The 23,657-nt window shown below is 40.2% G+C and overlaps 1 protein-coding gene across 4 annotated transcripts in view; it reads right to left on the bottom strand.

Annotated features, from left to right (window-relative positions):
• CNOT6 (CCR4-NOT transcription complex subunit 6) overlaps positions 1–23,657 on the bottom strand; it is a 49,004-nt gene that overhangs the window by 5,387 nt on the left and 19,960 nt on the right. For all 4 annotated transcript variants that reach the window (XM_026659382.1, XM_026659380.2, XM_026659379.1 and 1 more), the window contains 9 exons: positions 17,936–18,049; positions 15,440–15,626; positions 9,956–10,041; positions 8,971–9,075; positions 8,799–8,867; positions 5,513–5,670; positions 4,877–5,031; positions 3,135–3,289; positions 1,745–1,975 (listed from right to left, as the gene is read on the bottom strand). In XM_026659382.1, the coding sequence (XP_026515167.1) occupies positions 1,745–1,975; positions 3,135–3,289; positions 4,877–5,031; positions 5,513–5,670; positions 8,799–8,867; positions 8,971–9,075; positions 9,956–10,041; positions 15,440–15,626; positions 17,936–18,047 (1,258 nt within the window). In that variant the 5' untranslated portion in view covers positions 18,048–18,049. The remainder of the gene's footprint in view (positions 1–1,744; positions 1,976–3,134; positions 3,290–4,876; positions 5,032–5,512; positions 5,671–8,798; positions 8,868–8,970; positions 9,076–9,955; positions 10,042–15,439; positions 15,627–17,935; positions 18,050–23,657) is intronic.

Below are 23,657 nucleotides of genomic sequence, written 5' to 3'. Positions count from 1 at the left end.
CACCACTGAAACTAGCCCTGTTGCAGCTTCTCAGCCTGCCCCTCAGCACTCACTGATCAACAGACTGATGACACAACTAGGTTATCCTCAAAGTGAGGGGAATGACTTTTTTCTGAAGACAGATTGAAAATAGGTCTGAAAACTTGATGCCAATTGACAGATTACCTCTGGAGATTTGGGACTCTGCTCCAAGGCAGATATTTGGCCCAATCCTTGTTCCTGCTCGAGGTAAGCACTACTTGTTGCACTAGTCATTGGCAATGATACCCTCCTTGCCTTCCCTAGCCACGCTGGACCAGGTTCACAGAGGTGCTCAGCACCTACAGCTCCCACCAACTTCTGCTGGAGTTGTGGATGGTGAGCACCTTCAGAGAAAGTCAGGCTTATTAATGACTGGCCCCTGCCCAAGGAAACAACTGGAGGGAAGAAAGGTTCCTTGGACGGGCGTGCGGGCGTGTATCTCCCAAGGATCAGACAGAATCTCACCCATAAAACCTTAACTAAAAAGAGTGCAAGGATCAGAGGGTGTCCTTAAGGTTGGGAAAACCCTATACATTAGCAAGTAGCAGAAAGGAATGGTCCAATATTATCATGCATTTGCTAGCATGTGCATTGTACATGAAGTATCTGAAGGTTTATATTTCAATGATTCTGGACTGCTTAAGCAGCAGAAAGTAGGGTTCTGTGGAGATTATTTTAAGCAGGAGAATTTACAATCTCGCACTTTTAAAGTGTTATATTGCTATGGGCAACATAATAAAGCTTCCAATTAGAGGTAAGAGATATTTAGTACCTACAGTCAATGAGGTCACAGATCAAATTACTCCTGAGGGAATTCTGTGCCAAAAAATTAAAAATTCTGCATACAATATTTTAAAATGGTGGAGCTTAGTGGGTCCAGGGGGTTCAATGAGGGGAGGCTTGGTATGGGGGGGGGGGTCTGGATGCACGGGGTTGGGCGAACAGGGGAGCAGCTCCCCATACAGTGACCCCTCTCTCCATAGCTGAAGATGATGGAGGCAGGAGGCGTGGGGAAAGCTGGGGAAGGTTTCTGGGGGTGGATCTGACCCAGCCCTGGCCCTGGCTACGCCATACAGGGTATGTGCACTCTTCCCCCACCCCTAGCACAGGGGAGGAGCCACCTGCTAGGGCATCCCCAGCCCCAGGTAAGCAGGTGGGGCTGGGGAGAACCAGGTGTAGGGGTGGTGGGGCACAGGGTGTGGTGAGGCTCAATAGAATGGGGATTAGGGTGTGGGGCACTCGGTGTGGGGGGGCTGTCTGGGTATGGGGAGGTCTGGATGCACGGGAGTTGGACAGACAAGCGGTGGGTCTGACCCGGCACCAGTCGGGGTGTCTCAAGCCCCCTCCCCCCACACAGTGATTTACCTCTCTGCCGTCTGCTCAGGGCACCAGAAACCACACACCTGTGCTGCTGGGGAGGGGCATGTGACCACTTTTGCGGCTTCCCTTTGCTTTCCCATTATTTTCTGTGGGGATGCAAAGAAATCTGCAGGGGGACATGAATTCTGCACACATGCAGTGGAGCAGAATCCCTCCAGGACTATAATGGAGTAGTTTTATCATCTCTTGACTCCCTAATAGCTACGATACTTTTTTATCTTAAAATCTCAAGCATCTTATGTTTTTACACTGAAAATATTTTCTTTTAAAAAGGAAGTCCTTTGAATTTCAATTCATACACCTCTTACATTTTGTTCTAAAAAAGTAAACTTGCTGTTCTTACCAGAATCTGGCAGAGAATTGAGATCTGCACACAGTACAAGTGGAATGGTTCCAAGTTCTCCCGAAAGTCCAGGTTTGAGGTTACGAGAGGCTTTATCAATAATGTTCTTTACTTCAGAGAGGAACATCATAGTCTGAACCAGCTTCACATCAGAATACTCAGGGTCCCAGTGCATATGTGCATTAGCTACAAGAACTAGCTGCTTCTCCATCCCAAGTTGTGGCTTTCCAGCTAAAATTGGAAGTGAAATATTTACAGTTGCTGTGTCTGCAACAGATACAGCTAATGACTACTAGATGGCTTGTATTATAACCCAAAAATGATTTTTAAGAAGTGACAGATTTGAAACAGGGTTGATGCTAAGTTTGGCCAACCTTAAAATAGAAGCGTGAGGGGGGGAAATGTCACTGGAAGGGATTTTTAAAGTTTTACGCTAAACCTATTTCTTTATTGCCAAGAAATTATTGGCTGTGCAGTCGCAATTTAACTGGTTACAGCTACTTCCAACACTGAGCTAACACCCGATGAAGAAGGACCAAAAACAAGAACGAGATGGTACAATTAAGTTCTGTGAGTTTGAAAATGCCATTACTATTAATATATAAATCATGCTGAAAACCAATGCACAGCATATTATTTTTTAAATTACAGTTTTTTCTCCATTATTTGCAATACTCTCCAAGTAATCACCACATCCTGAGTAGCAAAATCAGTCTAGTATTTTAAGAATTATGCTTTTTAACTCAGCAGTTTCACATATGCACATTACAAATCTTCTATCCCCCCCACAAGCGCACATTAAAGGCATGTTTGTTTAATGCCTTTGTTAATAAAATCTTACTATAATAGGGAAAATAACAAAGCACTATAGGCTAAATAGAGCCACACCAAGACACTTCCAAGGTCAATTGAAGTCTCAACTTTTTTGAGAACTCCAGGGCAAGAACATGTGGAATTTATAAGCACTACACGACAGAGAGCTACCAAGCTACAGAGTATTCTGCAGATGATCAAGAAATTTACAACCACCTCTGGCTAGTTCAATGGCACTTGTATATTCTTCCAGCCACATACACCAAGTTACTTTCCCCTCTTGTCCTCAATTCTTCAACTTTCTCTTTATAAAAAATGGGTGAGGGAGAATCAAATTTTTAAAAACCTTGCATCATCCAAACATTCTAGTTAGCATTTGCTATTTCAAAATTTTCCCCCAAATTCTATTTTAAGTGAAGTTTGCCCCAAAAATTTCAGCACACAATTGTAGATACAATGTTTATTTGTGAATGTTGTTTTCCATTCTCTATTCCACTGAAACAAAATTTTCATTTGTATTGGAGACTGTAACATGCTGTATCACAATCCAGTCAAAAAATTGGATTCAATTACTTACATGACATTTCTATTAATTCCTTTCGCAGCTCTAGCAACACAGCAACTCCAATGTTATCTTTTGTCATAACTCTGTTCAGCATCGCTTCAGATCCTTCTGAGTTTGCCATAGCTAATTGATTGAACTCAACAGTATGTTTCTGAACTAAGATGAATCTGAAAAAACAACATTGTGTGGTTTCTTAACTTGTCAAATGACAAAGGAAATACTATAGCTTCTTCCTCATTTTAATTAAAACTTGTTAGATAACATAAGTAAACTAAATTACAAGAATCTCAGCCAGTCACATTACTGCTTTATAAAAATGCTGATCTGAAGTCGGAAGATATAATTTCATTAGCAATTTTTATCTGCACACCATCTTAAACAGATTTAAATTAACTCCTCCTTCCCAAAATCAACACTTCCCATATTCTTTCATTTAGAAAAATGTTAAAGATAATAAGATATTTTGCTTCTCCTGATCTATCATATTTACTGATTTGAACTAGCAGGCTTAAGAGAGAGTGACTCAGCACTTGTTTCTGAACCAGAGTGTAGTGAAGCAGACATATGCATTGTTTTGTGGACACAGCAGAATACAGAAAAATTCTTAAAGACTTCGATATCTTGGGCAATCACTGTTTCAGAGATGACAAATTTAATTGTCTATATATTCCTTATATTTTCACAAGTAATTAATGATTTTGGGTGCCTCGATTTTTTTGGTACCTGACTTTAGACACCTTAAAATAGCTCCTGATTTTCAGAAAGTCCTGAGTTCTCCCACCTTTTGAAAATCAAGTCCCTTTAAGGTCTCTCAATTTGGGCACCCAAAAATCACAAGTCATTTTTTTTTTTTAAAGTTTAGGCTTATATTTTAGGAATGGTTTGGGTAACAAGGACAGGTGTCTCACTGTTCATAAAAAGCTAAATGACTCAGTCCAATTTCACTCAAGAAATAAATTAAAGACTGTAGTCTTTTCCTACTGTCTCAGACTGAGTGCATTTGGATTTGAAAGAGTTCAGGGGTGAAATTCTTGCTTGAGTTTTCATTGTGAAGGTCTCCCCAGTTCAGAGTGATATGCCGCTTCCAACCAGTTTTCTAGTGGATCTTGGTTGGAGGCCTCTGCAGTGGAGCAAATTTTACCTTCAGCATGAAGATCTCTCAGATTAGCATTGCAAAAGCAGCTGAAGAGCCAGACAGGCGTCACTGTTTTATGATGGAATTTCTTTTGCCTGAAGTGCGTGTTCTACAGGTCACATTTCCCATGTTTCCTATTGTTTGTTTCTTTTTTCCTATGCTTTGGGTTTTTTTCTGAGCTTTTTTACACCATCAGCAGTGAATAAATACAAAATATTTCATGATACTTTTATTGTACTTGCCTTTATATTTCATTTTATTTGTCAGCGTTTTTTTCCCGCTTTCATACAACAAAGCATAAAAGATTAAAAGAGAATTGGTAATATGGGCTTTTTTCAGACTAGTCGTGCCCAGCACGGTGCCTCTTGTGTAGAGTATTCCTTCTAGAGGTAGGAATACTTTGTACAAAATATGGAGATATGCAAAAAAAAAGTGTTTAGCTCTGGCTAAAGAGGCCCCAAGGAGTGTAAACTTCTCCTCTTATCCCCAACAATGTTAGACTAGAAGTTCCACACAAAGACACACTTCTTCGTCACAGCAACTTGGGGCCTAAATTTGACCCAGAAGAATTGTGCGAAAGGGAACCGGCACAACAGAAGGTTTTATGAAACACACTTACTTTTCGGTCTTGAAAAATATTGCACAGCCATCAACATGTTTTCTTTCCTGTTCTGACATTGTCCTAGCTCTAGATTTTGGACTGAAGAACCCATTATAGCCACGTTCCTTCAGTTCTGTCAGGAAAAAACTGTAGTACTGTTCAGTTTCAACCTCCTGTAAAGTTATAAGACAGCACACTGTATTTGCTTAGCACCACCAGCGTACAGAAGACTGCTATTACGTCTATATTATTTAGCCTCTTTTAGAAGAAAGTATAAGTCACCTCCAAACTGGCTTTAGGAAACTCAAAAAATTAGATGAATCAAGGAACATAAGCATAAGACAGCCATACTGCTATTTTAAGGCAGAAGATATAAATAAATTTCTGTAATCCCCAGAGATATGATTATCTCATGCCTTTTATCTGAACATGCGTCAGGTTATATATACACACACTTCAACACGTTTCTCTGATCAGCAGCTGCTGGTTAGTGTTCCAACTGTGTAGGTTGGAAAAGCATTCTTTTGATGTCAAGCAATGAATAAGAGTTCTAAATTACGACAGATTGCTTTAAAAGAAAGTTTACTTTAATGAATGTAGTGTACAAGAATCAATACAAGTGAACACAAAAGGAAAAATAAATTTATCATTTACCTGAAGACTTATGATGTCAGCATTGCAGTTCAAGATTTCCTGCATAATGGCTTTTTTTCTGTACTCCCAGTTCAGTGCCCACGATGGACAATAGCCATATAACTGCCGGGTGGCATATTTATCACAAAGTACGTTGTAACACATGACAGAAAACAAGGCTGCAGAACAATAATTTAAATTACTGATATATTTTACTAAAAAGCACAATTACATTCTTCATTTTTACCCTTCAGTAATTTTAACAATTTTATGCTTCAAGTGCTTTAACTCAAATATATAGTTTAACAGCTGACCCTACAGAAAAATGCATCACATGTTCTCTCTAAAATAACCAGCCACTCCTTTTGTCTGGGCATACAGCATTCATTGTTAACAGGTTACTAAAAAAAACCTCCATATGTTGCTGATATAAATGGTGAACAGCAGACAAAGGCAGTTTACACTGAGAATTAACCCCATTATAGCTTTGTTTCTTAACATGCTTGTGTTATTCTCCGACACTTGCTTAAAAACTTTAACAGTAGATGTTGATCTTTTTGACTGTTACACTGTCCTTGCATGTTAATAAGTAAAAGGGGACCCCGAACCCGATTGGGATGTATTGTAATACACTTAATGAAGGAATTAAATTTTGATGTAGGCCCCAATCCTGTAACTGGCACTGAATGGTGGACCCTGAGCCTGTGCAAAGCCTGTTGTAGGAACAGGCTCTCAAAGAACACTCAGTAAGATTGAGCTTATAATCATGCAATGGGTGGCCCAGGTCTGAACTAATATTTAAAAAATAAAGGGAAAGAAGTCTGCAGTGAAAGGGCTTAATTCTAAAAGGTAAAATGCAGAGCAAAAAATGAGATTTCTTTTGCCAACTACAGCTTCTGTATTATGTAGGGAGAGTCTCTGAATAACTATTCTAAGAAAAACAAAATTAAAGAAGGCTTAAATAAAAACAAAACCATATCATGCTCTCACTTGGCTCTTTGCTGGAGAGTCTTATCAAGATCTTAGAAGGACCTGTACAAAGAAGTCATAACCTTAGCTGCAGCTCTACTGTCTGAATGCGGTGGAGATGCTGTGACAATCTTATTATTCATGTCATGGAATCATAGACTTTAAGGTCAGAAGGGACCATTATGATCATCTAGTCTGACCTCCTGCACAACGCAGGCCACAGAATCTCACCCACCCACTCCTGTATCAAACCTGTGTCTGAGCCACTGAAGTCCTCAAAGCATGATTTAAAGACTTCAAGGTGCAGAGAATCTTCCAGCAAGTGACCCAGGCCCCACGCTGCAGAGGAAGGTGAAAACCCCCCAGGGCTTCTGCCAATCTGCCCTGGAGGAAAATTCCTTCCTGACCCCAAATATGGTGATCAGCTAAACCCTGAGCACGTGGGCAAGACTCACCAGCCAGACACCCAGGAAAGAATTCTCCGTAGTAACTCAGATCCCACCCCATCTAACATCCCATCACAAGCCATTGGGCATATTTACCACTAATAGTCAAAGACCAATTAATTGCCAAAATTAGGCTATCCCATTATACCATCCCCTCCATAAACTTATCAAGCTTAGTCTTGAAGCCAGATATGTCTTTTGCCCCCACTACTCCCCTTGGAAGGCTGTTCCAGAACTTATGATAACTCCTCTGAGGGTTAGAAACCTTCGTCTAATTTCAAGTCTAAACTTCCTGATAGCCAGTTTATATCCATTTGTTCATGTGTCCACATTGGTACTGAGCTTAAATAATTCCTCTCCCTCCCTGATATTTATCCCTCTGATATATTCAAATATCTTGCCAATGTTCTCCAGGCAAAGGCAGAAAGGACCTAGAAGCAAGCAGGAAGGAATGGGGGAGGCAGAAAGACACTTTTTCCCTTTTGAAATGTTTACAAAGCTGTATTTATGCACTAAAAATGTGAAATTCCTGTTTGAACACAACGCTTGTTTTAAGCGCAATGCTTTCCAATAGGTCTTTAGTTTAACCTGTGTAACCCTATCATTGCACCCAATTCTGCAGTGGGGGGATAGGAGCTGACCTAGTTTGGCTTCCATCTGTCTTCATTCCCATCAGCCCCCTACTCCCTTCCTTACTCCTCAAATTAAGAGATTCCTAGCTTCTCAACTCCCTCCATCCAAAAGGACTGCTCACCCACCAAACAATGAGCATTTTCCATGCTACATACCTACCCACTACCATGTCCTCACATGAGACAGGGCATAGAATTCGGCAGTATGGAGATGTGAGGCAAAGGGGTTCCCGGCCAGGAGGGCGCTACGTTCATAAAGACACGCTTATTCCTGGGTTCTCGCCTGGTTCTTCCTCCCTAGAAAAGTGCCTCCTGGGGGCTTCCCCCTTAACCAAGGAAAGTGGCTTGGAAGATTGACCAGTATCTTATGAGTGAGCAGGACACTGACAAAAATAATGTGTTACTTTTAGTAAGGCCAGCAGAATATCCGCACCAGTAACATGACCAACGTTAGAGTGATCATAGCAAAATTAATACTGGAGGGGAAAAATTTAAGGAATCAAAAGACTTTCACAACAGTAGCATTTTGATATATGCCAGGTTCTAGGCAGCATATTATGACAACCACTATATATCAGAAAAGGGGGAAGGGGCAAAAGCATAATTAAAATGCATGATCCATTTTAAAATTTCAGTGACTAACCCCTGTAGTTTCTTTCAAGTTATTTAAAATTTCTCTACTGATTAGTTGAAGAATAAGTTAGACTTGTAACGTTTGGAACTAAAGATTAAATATACCAAATAAATTGGCACAGTTCCCAACTTCAGTAACAACAAGCCTCAGCATTGTACAATAAAAACCTAATGTTTCTTTAATACAGTAACTAGTAAAGAGCAATTTTCCTTGGGGCTACAAGTTTTAAATATAAATATTCTCTGATTGCCCAGGAATTTTTTTTTATTCTACATTTGTTGAAAAATCAGGGGGAACTTTTCTGCTGTTCCAGGATTCTTTAACAATCATTCAATTAATATTTTACAATTGATCAGCTACTTTTAAAATACTTGAATAACTAGTTTAACTCTAGTGGTGAGTAGTCCAATTAAAGATAAAGGCATTACCTTTAAGAAAAAAGTTGCTAATTCCGCAGACAAATGTGCTGTTTGATGTAGGAATGCCTATGCTGGCTACCATCAGTGAGTATGAGATGTTTTAGTTTAAGTATCAAAAAGAAATACTTCAGCAGACGGTAATGGTGAAGTGATTTTAGATGGGGGTGGAGGGGGGAGAAAATCTATAAAGAGTCATTGTAATGCTACCTGTTGGTCTTGTTCGGTCTGGTTCTTGCAACATAATCCAAGATCTTGGGGGTGGTTGTTCTGTTGAAACTATTAGAACATTAAAAAAAAAAAAAAAAAACCACACACAAAGTGAAGTAATCATATTTATTTTAAAATGGCATAAATAAATATTTTAGGAATGATCACTTACTTCTTTTTGCAGTACCTGCCAAATTATCAAGCAAATAATTCAGGAGCCTTCGTGTTCCATCCGGTTCCTGGTAGAGGTTCAGTATATCCTGTGTAAGTGGATTTCCTGCAAACATGTTCACAAAAAGTAAAATTAAACCAGAAAAATGTCGAGTGTGTGTGTGTGTTGGTGTTTAAAGTCTTGGATATATGACTGCAGAACAGTGAGAACTGTTTCCCTTTTTAAAAAGTATTTCAATTTTCCATTCCTGCAAACACTTACATTCTCTTCTGCATCTGAGTTCTAACTTTCATCACTGGATCTAATGGAGGACTGTCATAGTGAAGTTTTGCTCTCTCACATCCTGCCCCTCTCCAAACACACTTATAATGGTGGTGGGGAGAACATCTGATGCAGGAGCAATCTCCGCCAGTTTTATTTCATAAGAGAGTGACCTCCCCTAGGCCAAAAGCATTCCCTGCTGGACATCTACCACTAGAATATGGTATCTTTCTGCCAGATCTCAGAGAATCTGGCCTGATTAATTAAGGGGGCTACTCTACAGAGTCAGACGCTAAAAGTCCACACAAATAGGGGACAGTATAATTGTCCAATCATAATAAATATTAGACTTTTGAGATTTAATGCAGTTTATAGGCATCATACTCAACAGAAAGAGCCTGATCTTGCAAGCCTTTCATTCGCACAACTTCCACTGAAGCCAGTAGATCTACATGCCAAACTCTTACAGTATTGGCTCCAAAATTTTGAAAATCAATTTTAAATTGCTATTTGCAGTCAGATACTATGGTGTCACCAGCAGTACAAAATCCTTTTCATTCTTTTTTGGGCCAGATTCATTAAATCTCAATATATTTATAAAAGAGAAGAATAAATTCCTAAACCAACAGCTGCCATTTGGTAACATTTTATAAAATGTGTAGCTTAGAACAGCTGTGGCTAAAGAATGAGATCAACACACAAAATGTAGGTTAAAAAGTCATACCTTTCAGACCTAATGTCTGTAACTGAAATAGTTTTCCCAGCTCAAATGGTAGAACCCGTAACAGGTTGTTATTTAAATGGAGTTCCCTGTAGGCAAAAATCAGAATAATATGAAGTGGGAAGTAACACAGTATTTGTGATCAACTATTTATTGCTGAAACAGTTTCACTATAAGAAAGAAACTGTACTATCAAACTACTACTTGGAAAAATTGGAAGACTAAACAGTCAGCAAGGATTAGGGACATCTTGCTGTATACACTAAAAAAAGCTCATTAAGTCTGAAGTACAGAGCAGAAGTTAGTGGGGGTGGAGAGTCCATCTATATGGTCATAAGCTTTTGTAAAAGTTAACAATAATTAAAATATTAAGGAATTACAAGAAATGAAGCAATTACAGTTCTGACAAGCTGGACCACAAATGGCTGAGTTAAGTTTAAAGGACAATTAAGAAAATAAGATTATAGCCATTAAAATAAAACCAAGAACAAAAAATTGTTCCAGTACTATTATTGCTATTATATTACCATGCTGTTAACACTCTCTCTCTCATTTAACACATCACAGCAAACTATAATTTTCCAATTAACTTTTGTTTGTCAAAATAATTTCACTGCTTCGTCAACAAAAGTTAGATATCTGTTGATACATTGTGTGTAAGGCTATCAGGCACACACAAAAATCCATTAAATTAACTGTGCTTCTGGCCTATAAAAAGTAATATTCTATTGTTTATTTTTACAGTGTTACTGTTGAGATATTGTGTATTCCTTTTTACTTGGGAGAAATAGAAGTTGGCAGGTCCCAACAGTCCAGCCAACAGGGGAAGAGAAATTGAACTTGATAACATGCCTTTTGCTTACTCTCAGGCTATGTCTACACTTAAAATGCTGCAGTGCCTCAGCGTAAATACTTACTACAGCAATGAGAGGGGTTCTCCCATCGCTGTGGATAATACAGCTCCCTGAGAAGCACTAGTTAGGTCAGGGGTCGGCAACCTTTCAGAAGTGGTGTGCCGAATCTTCATTTATTCACTCTAATTTAAAGTTCCGCGTGCCAGTAATACATTTTAGAAGGTCTCTTTCTATAAGTCTATAATATATAAAAATAACAGGAGTACTTGTGGCACCTTAGAGACTAACAAATTTATTAGAGCATAAGCTTTCGTGGGCTACAACCCACTTCTTCGGATGCATATAGAGTGAAATATATTGAGGAGATATATATACACACATACAGAGAGCATGAACAGGTGGGAGTTGTCTTACCAACTCTGAGAGGCCAATTAAGTAAGAGAAAAAAAAACTTTTGAAGTGATAATCAAGATAGCCCAGTACAGACAGTTTGATAAGAAGCAAGTGTGAGAATACTTACAAGGGGAGATAGATTCAATGTTTGTAATGGCTCAGCCATTCCCAATCCCTATTTAGCCCTGAGTTGATTGTGTCTAGTTTGCATATCAATTCCAGCTCAGCAGTCTCTCGTTGGAGTCTGTTTGTTAGTCTCTAAGGTGCCACAAGTACTCCTGTTATTTTTGCGGATACAGACTAACACGGCTGCTACTCTGAAATCTATAATATATAATTAAACTATTGTTGTATGTAAAGTAAATAAGGTTTTTAAATGTTTAAGAAGCTTCATTTAAAATTATATTAAAATGCAGAGCCCCCCGGACTGGTGGCCAGGACCCGGGCAGTGTGAGTGCCACTGAAAATCAGCTTGCCTGCCACCTTGCCTGCCCTGAGTTAGGTCAACAAAAGACTTCTTCCATCAGCCTAGCGCGGTCTACATCGGGGGGTCAGGTCAGCTTAACTATGTTTCTCAGGGATATAGATTTTTCACACCCCTTATAGAGACATAGCTATGCCAATAATTTTTCATTGTGACCAGCCCTAAAATGGTCCAATTTAGGTATAATGTTAAAATCTGTGATATAGGCACAATCATTACATAAGACTGCGTAAGACTTAGGCCAGGTCTACACTACCGCAGTAGTTCGACGGCTGGCAATCGAACTTCCGGGTTCGATTTATCGCGTCTGGTCTGGACGCGATAAATCGATCCCGGAAGTGCTCGCCGTCGACTGCGGTACTCCACCTCAGCGAGAGGAGTACCGCGGAGTCGACGGGGGAGCCTGCCTGCCGCGTGTGGACCATGTCTGAACCGTGGTAAGTTCGAACTAAGGTATGTCGACTTCAGCTACGTTATTCACGTAGCTGAAGTTGCGTACCTTAGATCGAATTGGGGTGTTAGTGTAGACCAGGCCTTACATAAGAGTTACCCATATGATTCTGCCAGACTAGAGTTCCCTAGCCATTCCTTGCAAGATGTAAAAAGAGCATAGATAAAAGCAGACATTTTAGGAGGAAAAGACCAAGGGCCCACCTACTCCATTCCTAGATTTCCAGGCAGTAACATATACTGCTTAGGGGAGGGAGGGAGAGGGATTTAAAAACAAAAACCCTACCAACTTCCCACCACCGGCCTAAGTCATTCAAGCTTTATTTGACTACCACAGTGTTTGTCAACCTTTTTCATTTGCAGACCCCTAAAAAATTTCAAATGGAGGTGCAGACCCCTTTGGAAATTCAACCTGTAGTCTGGGGACCCCTACTATAGAATCCTTAGACTGAAAACTGACTGAACAGAATTCAACTGTAAGTGTTGCATGTGCTCGGCTCAGCACGGCATTTGACACGGCATGAGAAAGGACGCTAAACTGTGGGCTTTTATGATAACGACAACACTTCTGGGTTTTGATCTGTAGGGAGAGGTATTCACATACTTTTGATTGATCAGAAAAACTGAATGCCTTTTCTGGGGTCTGAAACTTCATTTTCACAGTCACCTTTCACGGACACCTTTGACAATCTGCGGGCCTCCAGGGGTTCACAGACCAGAGGTTGAAAACCACTGGACTATCACATGGTTGGGAATAATATTCTACATGACCCTAAACGGCAACTAATACATTATTCTTTATGAAACTACCTTTTTGTCTAAGAACTTTTGAGAACTTTGCAGAACTCTTAAGGTGAGCTTTTGGTTCAAGATGCTCACCTGGGTTCATTCTAGGTATAGATTACAGTTCCACTAACAAATAAAGTACAGTTTTCATAAATTGTTAAAGAAAAATGATAAGGATAGTTGTCTAGTTTAATCTCATCTTGGTTAATGCTCTTTGGCGTCAAAGAGCTTCCTTTAGGCAGCACAGAGGATCATAGCAAGTCATACTAGTCCTTCCAAACAAATCAAAAGAATCTGAGCTCTCTGAAATCTTTCCCCAGTTGTGTTGAAGAAAAATTTGTGATAGTTTTTTTAAGCTCTCTCCAAAGATTGGCAACTTGATCATTCTCCATTAGCTGGTTCACAGTCTCCCAAAGTCATTGGAACAAATTTTGTCTGCATGTGACAGGGAGACACAATGGATCTTAGACAAACTAAGCCCTTTATAAAAAGAGTTCCCAGACATGGAGGTTGAAGGAGTTATTTATTGACTCTAAAAGATTCTAGGTAGTGTCAGTTCACACTATTTCTCTGGTCCATAATACTGGTGATATTCAAAGCTGAAATTACTCTGTTAATCTGGAAATTATACCACAAGCTACGAGGAGAGTGCAGTAGCAGTCAGCAGGAAACACAAAACTACTATGGGATTGAGACCTGCAGAGCGCTACCACATAGGAAGCACTTACAGACTGTTCTTCACTTTAACCCCAGTGAAAAGAAATCATGGATCAGCTACAATTACTGAGGACAGTGTGTGTGCAGTGGGTTAATGTGCTTTTAATGCCCTTCGTGTCTATAGACCAGGATTCAAATATTATGTTTGTCACAAATGGAAACTAGATTGATGGTCTGATCTGAGTTTGTTAGTGCACATTTTGTAGCCAGAACAAGATTTTATACTCTCTGCTCAAAAGAGGCTCAAGACAGGGATAGCTGGAATTTTGTAGAATCAGGATTGGAGTAAATTGGGAAAATTTTAGGAAAGTTTGCACAATATCTGCATGCACTATTCTGCAGAGTGCTATACTAACATCATTTGCACCAATATTTTAAAAGGCAAAGGGCTTTATAAAGAGAAAGGAACACTAATTAATTCACAAGGTGAATCTCAATGTTTCAGTAAGTTTAAAATGGGTAGGTGATGATACTGAACGACAGCAGAGTAGGGGGAAATTATTAGTAGTTACTGTAATTAGAGCAAAGGTGGTAGGGGTAAAACAAAAAAATAAAATAGAATATCTCAGAGTTTTGGGGAAAATGATGTAAGGCACTATCAGTATTTCTTACTACAGGCTAAATTCCCACTGTTAAATAGGGCTCACAATAAATAATAGTTTTAAGAGCTTAACTACTCTAGAATTTATTGATAGCTTACTCTCAATTTTAATCAAGTAGTTTAATTTTTTCAGTAGGGTGCAATTTTTCCCAAAGATGAAGAAAATACAATTATTAGTATCTCAAGGTGCCACCTAGCCTATCATTCCAATGCAGGTGTAAGTCTGGGAATCAAACACTGGTACTGTATGATAATCCCACATACAGTACTTCACGGAGGTCGTTTATACATTGTCAATAACACCCTTTAAGGGCAAGAGAAATTTGCCCATAATACTTGCCCTTCCCCGAAGAAGAGGACTCCATTAACAAAATTAGATACCGTGGCCCCAATTAAATCCAACTAGCTATAACATTAATATGTTTTACTTCCAAAAAGAATTTGTTAATTAATTAACTTATTCTATCCCTAGCCTTGTGACTCTTCTACACCTTTCAACTTGAAAGCATAAAATTCACTTTAGTAACTACCTGGCTAGCTAAAGATTATGTTCTTTTATTGGTGTGGAAGTATAAATACATGGCCACCACAAGAAAAAGAAGGGGGGAGGGGGAGAAACCCCCCCACAAGATACCTGTTGCTACGCAAATCTCTCAGGTGTTATAAAACTATGGTCATAAAATTAAATTCTTAGAGTAGTAATTTAAGATGAAGAAAACAGCCACTAACTTTCTTTGATTACCTTTATTTAGAAATGTTTAGTCTGCTCTTATTATTATTATTATGTAATATTTGTATTACTATAGTGCCTATGGCCCTTTGTGCTAGGTGCTATAAAATACTCTTTTCTCTTGCCATGAATTAAGGGGCAACTCTTGCACGAACTCTATGGGTGTCAACAGTTCTTCAAGAGCAGCACTCCGCATAAGGATTTGGGGATGTGTTTGGAGGGGTGTGTGTATGTAAACCTGATTTAGCAATGTTATGCAAGGTGCATGCCAGCATTCTCAGCTCTGTAGGAGCTCATTGTACACTGTTGCATGGGGCAACTGGAGATCAGGGCAAATATAGAGTGCTAGGGCTGTAGTTACAACTCCAACCACTAGGAAAAACTGTTTATATTGGCTTTGGTTAGTTACAGAACAGAATCGTGCCAAAACATGAAATTGATGTCTGCCGGGGTTGCAGATGAATTTGCATACCTGAGTGACACCATGTTTCCGAGTTCTGCTGGTAAACTACGGATTTTATTAGAGGACAGGTCCAGATAGACCAGATTGTGAAGCTTGGCAATGTCTGAAGGAATACGGGATAAGGAATTGTCACTGAGATGCAAAGCTGTCAAATGGGTCAGTGACCATAAAGATGAACTTAAGCTTCTTACTTTCCCTGTAAGAGAGAGAGAGAAACAGGAGTAAAATAAAAATAACTTTGGACATTTTAAACATCTAGTTTTAGCATTAAATGAGTATTTTATGACATCTTGTTTGAACAGTGTTTAGAGTTTTCTGCAATATGGTTAAAAATGAAAGATTACATAGAAGGTACTCCCCTCTAATTTCATGACATTTTGATGGCACAAATAAATGTTCCTTTAAATTTTCTTGCCTGGGCTCTTTAGCCATTTTTGAGCCCATGCTTTAAGCCTTGGACATCCTCTTCCTTTCTGAACGTGCTACATAAAGCAACTTACAGATTTATGAACTGATCATGCATTCAGTATTTTAATATGTTTTTCAAGTGAAACACTGTGCACTTATCATTGACATTTTAAGTTTTAGTGCTCTTGCTTTGGAGTGGAAGATGGTTCTCTGGGTTCTGCCCTTATTCACACACCATCTTCTAAATAAAAAGGCTTTCTTTCATGCCATTAGTTCAACACATAAGAGGAAGCAGCTTCTTCCGGAGTTTAACAGTGTTATTCCTGTTGTAACTATAATGGTAACTTTAGAACAGGGGTCCCCAAACTGCACGCTACTAAAAGCTGTGCTGGCTATGGCCATGGGCTCAAGAACCACACCTATTTTGTGTAAAATGGAGGATATTAACGTTGATTCATTTTAAAAAGTCAAGAGATCTACACCTCCATATGGCAGGAACTTGAAGTATCATAAGGGACATCATTAGAGACATTTCTCGTGCAAGGTTGACTTCCCACCCTTCAATCAGAAAGACTATCTAGACCAGGGGTGGCCAACCTGTGGCTCCGGAGCCGCATGCGGCTCTTCGGAAGTCAATATGTGGCTCCTTGCATAGGTGCAGACTCTGGAGCTGGAGCTACAGGCGCAAACTTTTCAATGTGTCAGGGGTGCTCACTGATCAACCCCTGGCTCTGCCCCAGATCCTGACCTCAACTCCACCCCTTCCCCCAAGGCTCCTGCCCCTTCCCCCGAGCCTGCCGTGCCCTCTCTCACCACTTCCCCCCCAGAGCACACTGTGAAACAGCTGATTGTGGTGGGCAGGAGGCACGGGGAGGGAGGGGGAGGCGCTGATCGGTGGGGCTGCCGGCAGGCGGGGGAGCTGATGCGTGGGCTGCTGACATATTACTGTGACTCTTTGGCAATGTACATTGATAAATTCTGGCTCCTTCTCAGGCTCAGGTTGGCCACCCCTGATCTAGACTGTATCAAGAGCACTGCAGGAAAATCAGAACATCATTTCCTCGGAGGCAAAATAGGCTCACTACCATTTAACAGACTTTTTATAGCTTATTTAGTCATCTATGAGCCACCAATGTTAAACACTCTTTCCAATTAAGTCATTATACTCCAAATGTATTTGCTGATTTACTTTCCCCCCACCCTCCCCAACTCTTTTCCTCCTACGAAAAGCTGCACTGAGATAAATTGGTCTTTTTCCCTCCTTTAACTTTTATTTCTTTATTTTATTCAAGTGTGTCCAGAATTTTCACCACTGACATTGGGTGAGTGGAGGGAAAGAAGGGTCAAGTTATTCAGCTTAATTTGAACGTTTTTCCTGCCAGGAATAAAAATCCTGGCTACATGGAGGTACATAAAGAAATACAAGTTAAAAGGAAAATACATATTAAAAAAAATTCAATGTATTTTAAACTTTCAATACTGATTTCCAGGTAAGTTCAACTGACAGTATAGAACAGTGCATGGAATATAAACCACAGCCAGTACAGGTGAGATTTCAACTCATGGTCTCCTCTTGATCAACTCAGAATTTTCCCTTAGGCAACAAGGGATTGGTGGGATAGTGTCTCACACACACAGGGCTTGTCTCCAAGTATATTTTATGTGCCTCTATATCTATATATAAATAAAACCTTGAATTGACTGATTGTCAAATTTTGGTCAAGGCACCAGATTTAAACACCCTTAACACATATGTAAAGTGCCCAGGGATATTTAATGACCCAAAGTGGTCACAACCTTCATTTTATCTCCTATTTGTAGAGGAGATCTACTGCTGCACAGCATTTCCCAGTGCTATGTGGGACATCAATTTACTAGAGGGAAGAATGCATCCTACGAAATAAACACCATGACTTCCTGTAACTCCTTGGTGTTCCTTAGGTTTCCTATTCAAATGCCAAGCCTATATAGCCCAACCCTGCTTACTTGTGAAGGAATATCTACAGGATAAAAGTTTATCTGATGGCTAGTATGAGTATTCAAATTTGAAATCAAATCCTCATTTCACCACATAACCATTATTCCTCCATTTCTTACCACTTATTTCCAGCTCCGCCCAATTTGATTTCTTTCCATTGGCTGCTTCCTCTGAGGACATAATTGTGTACATCCTCCGTGGATCAGGTGGATCGTACTTTTCTTTGGGCATTCCTGTTGAAATGAACAGAAAAATACCACTTTGCTATATTATTCTATTTAACAAACATATTACCTTTACTCTAGATAGAGATTCCTCTTTTAAAAAACTACTTCTATATAGACAGTCTGGCCTAAAAGAACACATGCTACTGCAACTTCTAACAATAGCAGAAGGTGGCCCAGTCTACATATAAAAATTGCACCAATTGTATGCAAGTCAATTTTATAAAATTGGTGCAAACCCCTTGTGTGGATGCTCTGAAATCAGTTTAAGAATTTCCAATACTGATTTAACTTAATTTGCTAACAAAACTGATTATATTTAGTTAAATTGGTGAAAATTGTGTGTTTAGATCAGGCCTAAGATGACCTGCAGGCACAAGGTAAAAGAATTAGGAAGACATCATCCTGAGGATGGGTGGGTTCACAAAGATGAACCAATGTTCATGAATCCTTGCACCACATGCAAACCATCTCATCAAACCTATAAAGCCTGCTAGAGCCAGGGTCTTGCTAGAATGCAGTGAAACTCTCGTTACAGAATGCAGGATTAGAGAGTTCCTCAGTATTTTGGCTCATATCAATAGGAATATGTTTAAACAAAACAACTCAAAAGGTGGTCATCTTGTTCTCTCAGGTTTAACAACTACTCAGCACATACAGCTGTGCTGACACCAACATCCCTGCCTTTTACCTGCTTCCATTTTTTTATGTTATTTTTTATTATGTTAAAAATCCTGAATCCACTGATAAGCAGTCTACTTTACTAAGTGTTAAAGTATTAAGGGGTTCAAAGAAAAGGGCAGGCCTACATTTCAAACAGCGTTATGCTATGCAGTTTTCTGAACTGGCTGATACTGTTTAGAATAATGAAGATGTTTGCACTTATTCATAATGTATTTTCAAGAATTTTTAGCAACAACAGTTTCTCATAGTAACTATTAAGTGAAATGGAAAGAAAAACATTAAATACACAAGTTACCAGAACCCTGTTTTTTCTACAATTCACAAATGACCACAGTATCCACCATGCCAGAGAAGGGTTAAGCTTTTTTCTGTTTAATTCATTTATGTTTGCAAAAGTATCTTTTCAAATCTGAACCACTACATATTGCCTGCCTGAATATGAAAAGATAATTAAAAGTGATGCAGGGGTTCTTCCATCCATCTCAACAGGTGTTAACACTGAAATCTTTCAATGGAAATTAAAAAATAAAATTAATAAACAAAAGCTTTACTATTTCACTGCTTATTAATTTTAACACAAACATGACTAAGGTGCTTATCCATTTTTATGACATCCATTGGTGTGTATTTAGGGATGGGAAACTGTAGATCAGCTGTTTGCTGGCAAGAATTGCTGTGTCAAGGAACACTCCTCAAAAAAATGTTCTACTGCTAATGCCCCCTTCACCGCCCCTTCCCCAAGGAGGAAGGAAAGAGAAGCACATCCTCTTTGGTTTCAAAATCCCACACTACATCCTAGTCCAGTGGTTCTCAACCTGCAGCCCAATCAGCACAGAGCTGTGGCCCATGTGACATCCTCAGAGCCATACAGGTAGTATTAGACGCGGCCCACAATGGTAAATAAATTGAGAACCACTGTCCAAGGCTTATCTAGCTTCACCCCAACCCCCATCCCCAGAAAGGTGCACATTACTATTTTTTGTTAGCATACACTCAAAACAATCCTAGCTTATTTTATTACCAAAACAAGCTACAAGAATACTGAACTGATTTCAATTAAAAAAAAAGACACTTTCTGAAGTTACTTGAAGATTATGCAGAAGTTCTAAGGTACTGCAAAATTTTCCATAGCACACTGCGTAAATCAGGTCAAGTAGTTTACCAGAAAATTTATGTACCACTTCTCACAATGTGCACAGAGCCATCCCATGCAATATCATTAACAACTATTTGTCAAGTGCCAATAGTACTCTCTGCTCTTTTACAATACAAAAATACAGCAGTTTCTGCATCAAGAAGCCCACCGTCTAAACCATAAGTACAGGAAGGCCCACAGAACAGGGACAACAGAGTGCTTTAAAAATAAGAGTTATGGGAAGATTTAGATTTAACCTAACCCCTAGTGCAGACACAGATATGTCAATGAAAGAATACTTCTGTTAATGCAGCTACCATTGTTCAGGCAAGTGGTAGTTCTACACAAACAGAAAAACCCTTTCCATCCGCGTAGGCTTCACCTAAACTACAGGTTTGCTATGGCAATGTAGCTGTGCCAGTAGAGTCTCCATAATGCAGAATACTTTTAATGCATTGCAGAGACTAGGCAGGAGAAACAGCTGTGAAACCTCCCCAGAGAGGGTTTGCAAGTAGTTTAGGACCCCCTTTAGAGTCCCCCTCCCCCCTTTTAGTTTTAAAATAGTCACTGAAAAACAATGAAGGGTGGATGCATCCATTCTATTTCAAGGGAGCCACATACTAAGGGGATCTGATGGAGAGGGGGCTTCTTAGACCCCATCCTAACTATATTTGTTGCAGGGGTACCCCGCAGCTGCCCCACTTCAGGCAGCTCCTAGCCCCTGCGCAGCTGCCCCGCTTCAGACAGTGGAGGACTCGCATATCCCCATTTTGTCCCGGATATTTTTAGTAAAATCATGGACAGGTCACAACTTCCGTGAATTTTTCTTTTTTGCCATGACCTGGCAAAAATATCTGAGACAAAATCTTAGCCTTACTTATTAGCACTAAAAAGGATTTAATAGGGCTCACTGTAGTGAGATCTTGTTATTTACAGTATTTTTACAAAATATACATCACAGTACAGTTACTAGTACTTTAAGAATCTCAGTAAAACTAATTTACAATTATCAAAATACATTGACAAACTGTTCTATGCTGCATTCTTTGCCTTTTGTTTCACTTGGTAATTTGCAGTGGTTCTCCTATTTATACAGAGACACCCCCTTGGCAGAGGGTCCCCTCTTCTTTGTAAACAACTCTCTCCTCAAACCCAACAAACTCATTACACCGAACATGTATCTTGGAGGGTATTTATTCATAAGGGATATTATGTGAGTTATCTACAGAAAGCTCATAACTTGTCAAGACTCAATCCTGGTGATATGCATGTATGGGTAATATTTAAGGAATACAGTTTTTATATTCAAAGTACGCTTTATGGACTTGAATTAGAAATTAATCACCAAGAGGTGATGTGCCACAGTGATGGCCCACTCAAGTAGGAGGGAGTTGTCACTGGTCCCTAATCAGCAGGTCAGGTAATGCAAGGCTCAATTGACTAGCATTGCTCCCTCCCAAAACTATCCATGGAAAACCATCAGAGGCACAACCAAACAATTGAAATCTCTTGGAGGTGAAAAGGGAACATTACAGACTGAACTTAACCCTGGCTGTGAGTAGAAACAAAAGGCTATTTGCAGTATAACACAGAAGGAAGAGAAGCACTCTAGATCCTGTCACTAAGGAAACATTTAGGGGAGCCTGGCTGCTTTTATGAACATTTGGGTCTTGGTTCTTGTGAAACCAGCTAGCTCTGCAAAAGACTAAACTTGTGGGGGGAAACCCACTTTAATATATAGGAAAGGTAACTATTGATAAGTGAAAAGCAACAGAGGGTCCTGTGGCACCTTTTCACAGGACCCTCTGTTGCTTTTTACAGATTCAGACTAACACGGCTACCCCTCTGATATTGATAAGTGTAGACCCAGGTTTGCATCCTATGATTTTGTACTGAAAGCTTTTCCATTCATTTTCTTTCACTTCTAGTTAAATCTTTATTCGCTCTTATACTAAAACAACAGGTTTATTTACGTGCTCACAACTGCTGTGTGGTTTAAGGTAAAACTGGGTACAGTACACTGCACCTTTGGACGCAGAGCATCTGAAATTTCTGAGTAGCCACCGTCAGGGGCTGGATATCACAGGGATGCAATTCAAAGGGATTAGAGTGCAGTTATTGTTAACCTACAAGGTGAAGTTAGGACAGACATTATCCAGAGGAGAGAGTTGAGTGGCTGAAATGCTGGTGGTGTCAGGTAGCTGACATCCAGCAACCACACAGACTCCTTGCTGGAAGCAGGGGTGATTCACAGTGAATCCTCCTGAGTACCCCGAGAACCATCGCACCCTGCCTCAATCTGTGAAGGGGCAGTTCAATTTTTAATATTTTTTTTATCATCCTTCAGTGCGTGGCCCCAGGTTTTACTAAACAGATCCCACCCAAACCTTCCGCTGAATACAACTTTACTAATCTCCTAATGTGTTGACTGTAGGATCTGGGCGCTTCACAGGTATTAATCCATTTATCTTCACACCACCCTGGTGAAACTGGGTGATATTATTTATTCCCATTTTACAGCTGTGGACCTGAGTCATGGAGATTAAAGCCAAAATTGTCAGTGTCCAGTCATGTTGGGTGCTCAACTTGAGATGCCTAGGGCCTGATTTTTCAGAGTGCTCAGCATTTTTAAAGGTAAAATGATCTATTCAACACACAACTGTGAGCACTTGGCACATCTGCAAATTTGGTACCAGCTGTACAATACTGGGCATCCAGAAAATGAAGATTAGACATTTAGTGGCCATCTGTGAAAAGTCAGGTTTAAGTGACTTGCCCAACATCACATAGGAACTCCACGGCAGAGACAGGAATAGAATCCAGTTCTCCAGAAAGGCACTCATCTTCCTTAATCATAAGCCCATCCTTTCTCTATCTGTAATCCTGCCTCATTCACTATGTATCTTCCAATTTCTGTAAACAAATGAGGCAGGGGTACTACAGAAAACAGCATCATTCACTACAAAACCTTGATTCATCCCCAAAGCATGCTCCATCATGTGCACTGACTAATGGACTATCTGGTACTAGTAGCAGGCTGTTATGTTCTGAGGACCAGTCACTAGAAGAGAATGAGACACACTTTGCCAGTGGGTTTTACAAATATTTCCTGATAGAACAAGATCAGAGACAAGACTTCTGGGTTCAGGAGGAGACCATGCTCTACTGGGGACAGGCTTGGAACACAAGGATACCATCTCCCACTGCACCTATCCAACCCCCAGCTCCTGTCTCCCCACCTTCTGCTCCTATCCAGGTCCCTACAACCCAGGTCCTATCCCTTCCGGATTGTGCAACTTTCCCTACCCACTCTCTCACTCCTTTCCATTCCAGAGACGCTGATTTCTCTTTGCTGCCTGGGCACCAAACAGGAGGAACATTGCAGGTACAGAAGAAAGTCTACTTTCAGCTATGGTGTCCAATGCCACAGCTGCTCCTGGCTGCCAGGAGGAGCAATTGCAGGGAAATTCTTGCTCAACTCCTACAGCTCCAGGATGGTTCATACACCATATGGTGGCAAATACTGACCCCTAAGCATGATCCTATCTGTCATGGAAGTCACGGATTCCATGAGACCTCCATGACTTCTGCCACCACCAGTGTGGCTGACTCCAGGGTGGTCCAAGCAGCTGGCCCCAGAGCCAGCTGCTCAGGCAGCCCTGGGGACAGCCACACCGGCAGGGCCGGCTCTGGCTTTTTTGCCGCCCCAAGCAAAAAACAAAAAAACAAAAAAACAAAACAAAAAACTTATGGCGCGGCCGGAGCCAGGGTGCAGGGGGACTCCCTGCGCTGGTGCCC

Source organism: Terrapene carolina, unplaced genomic scaffold, assembly GCF_002925995.2.
Source record: "Terrapene carolina triunguis isolate 2854851 unplaced genomic scaffold, T_m_triunguis-2.0 Scaffold629, whole genome shotgun sequence".
Classification (NCBI taxonomy): domain Eukaryota; kingdom Metazoa; phylum Chordata; order Testudines; family Emydidae; genus Terrapene; species Terrapene triunguis.
This window is presented reverse-complemented; position numbering and strand designations above follow the sequence as displayed.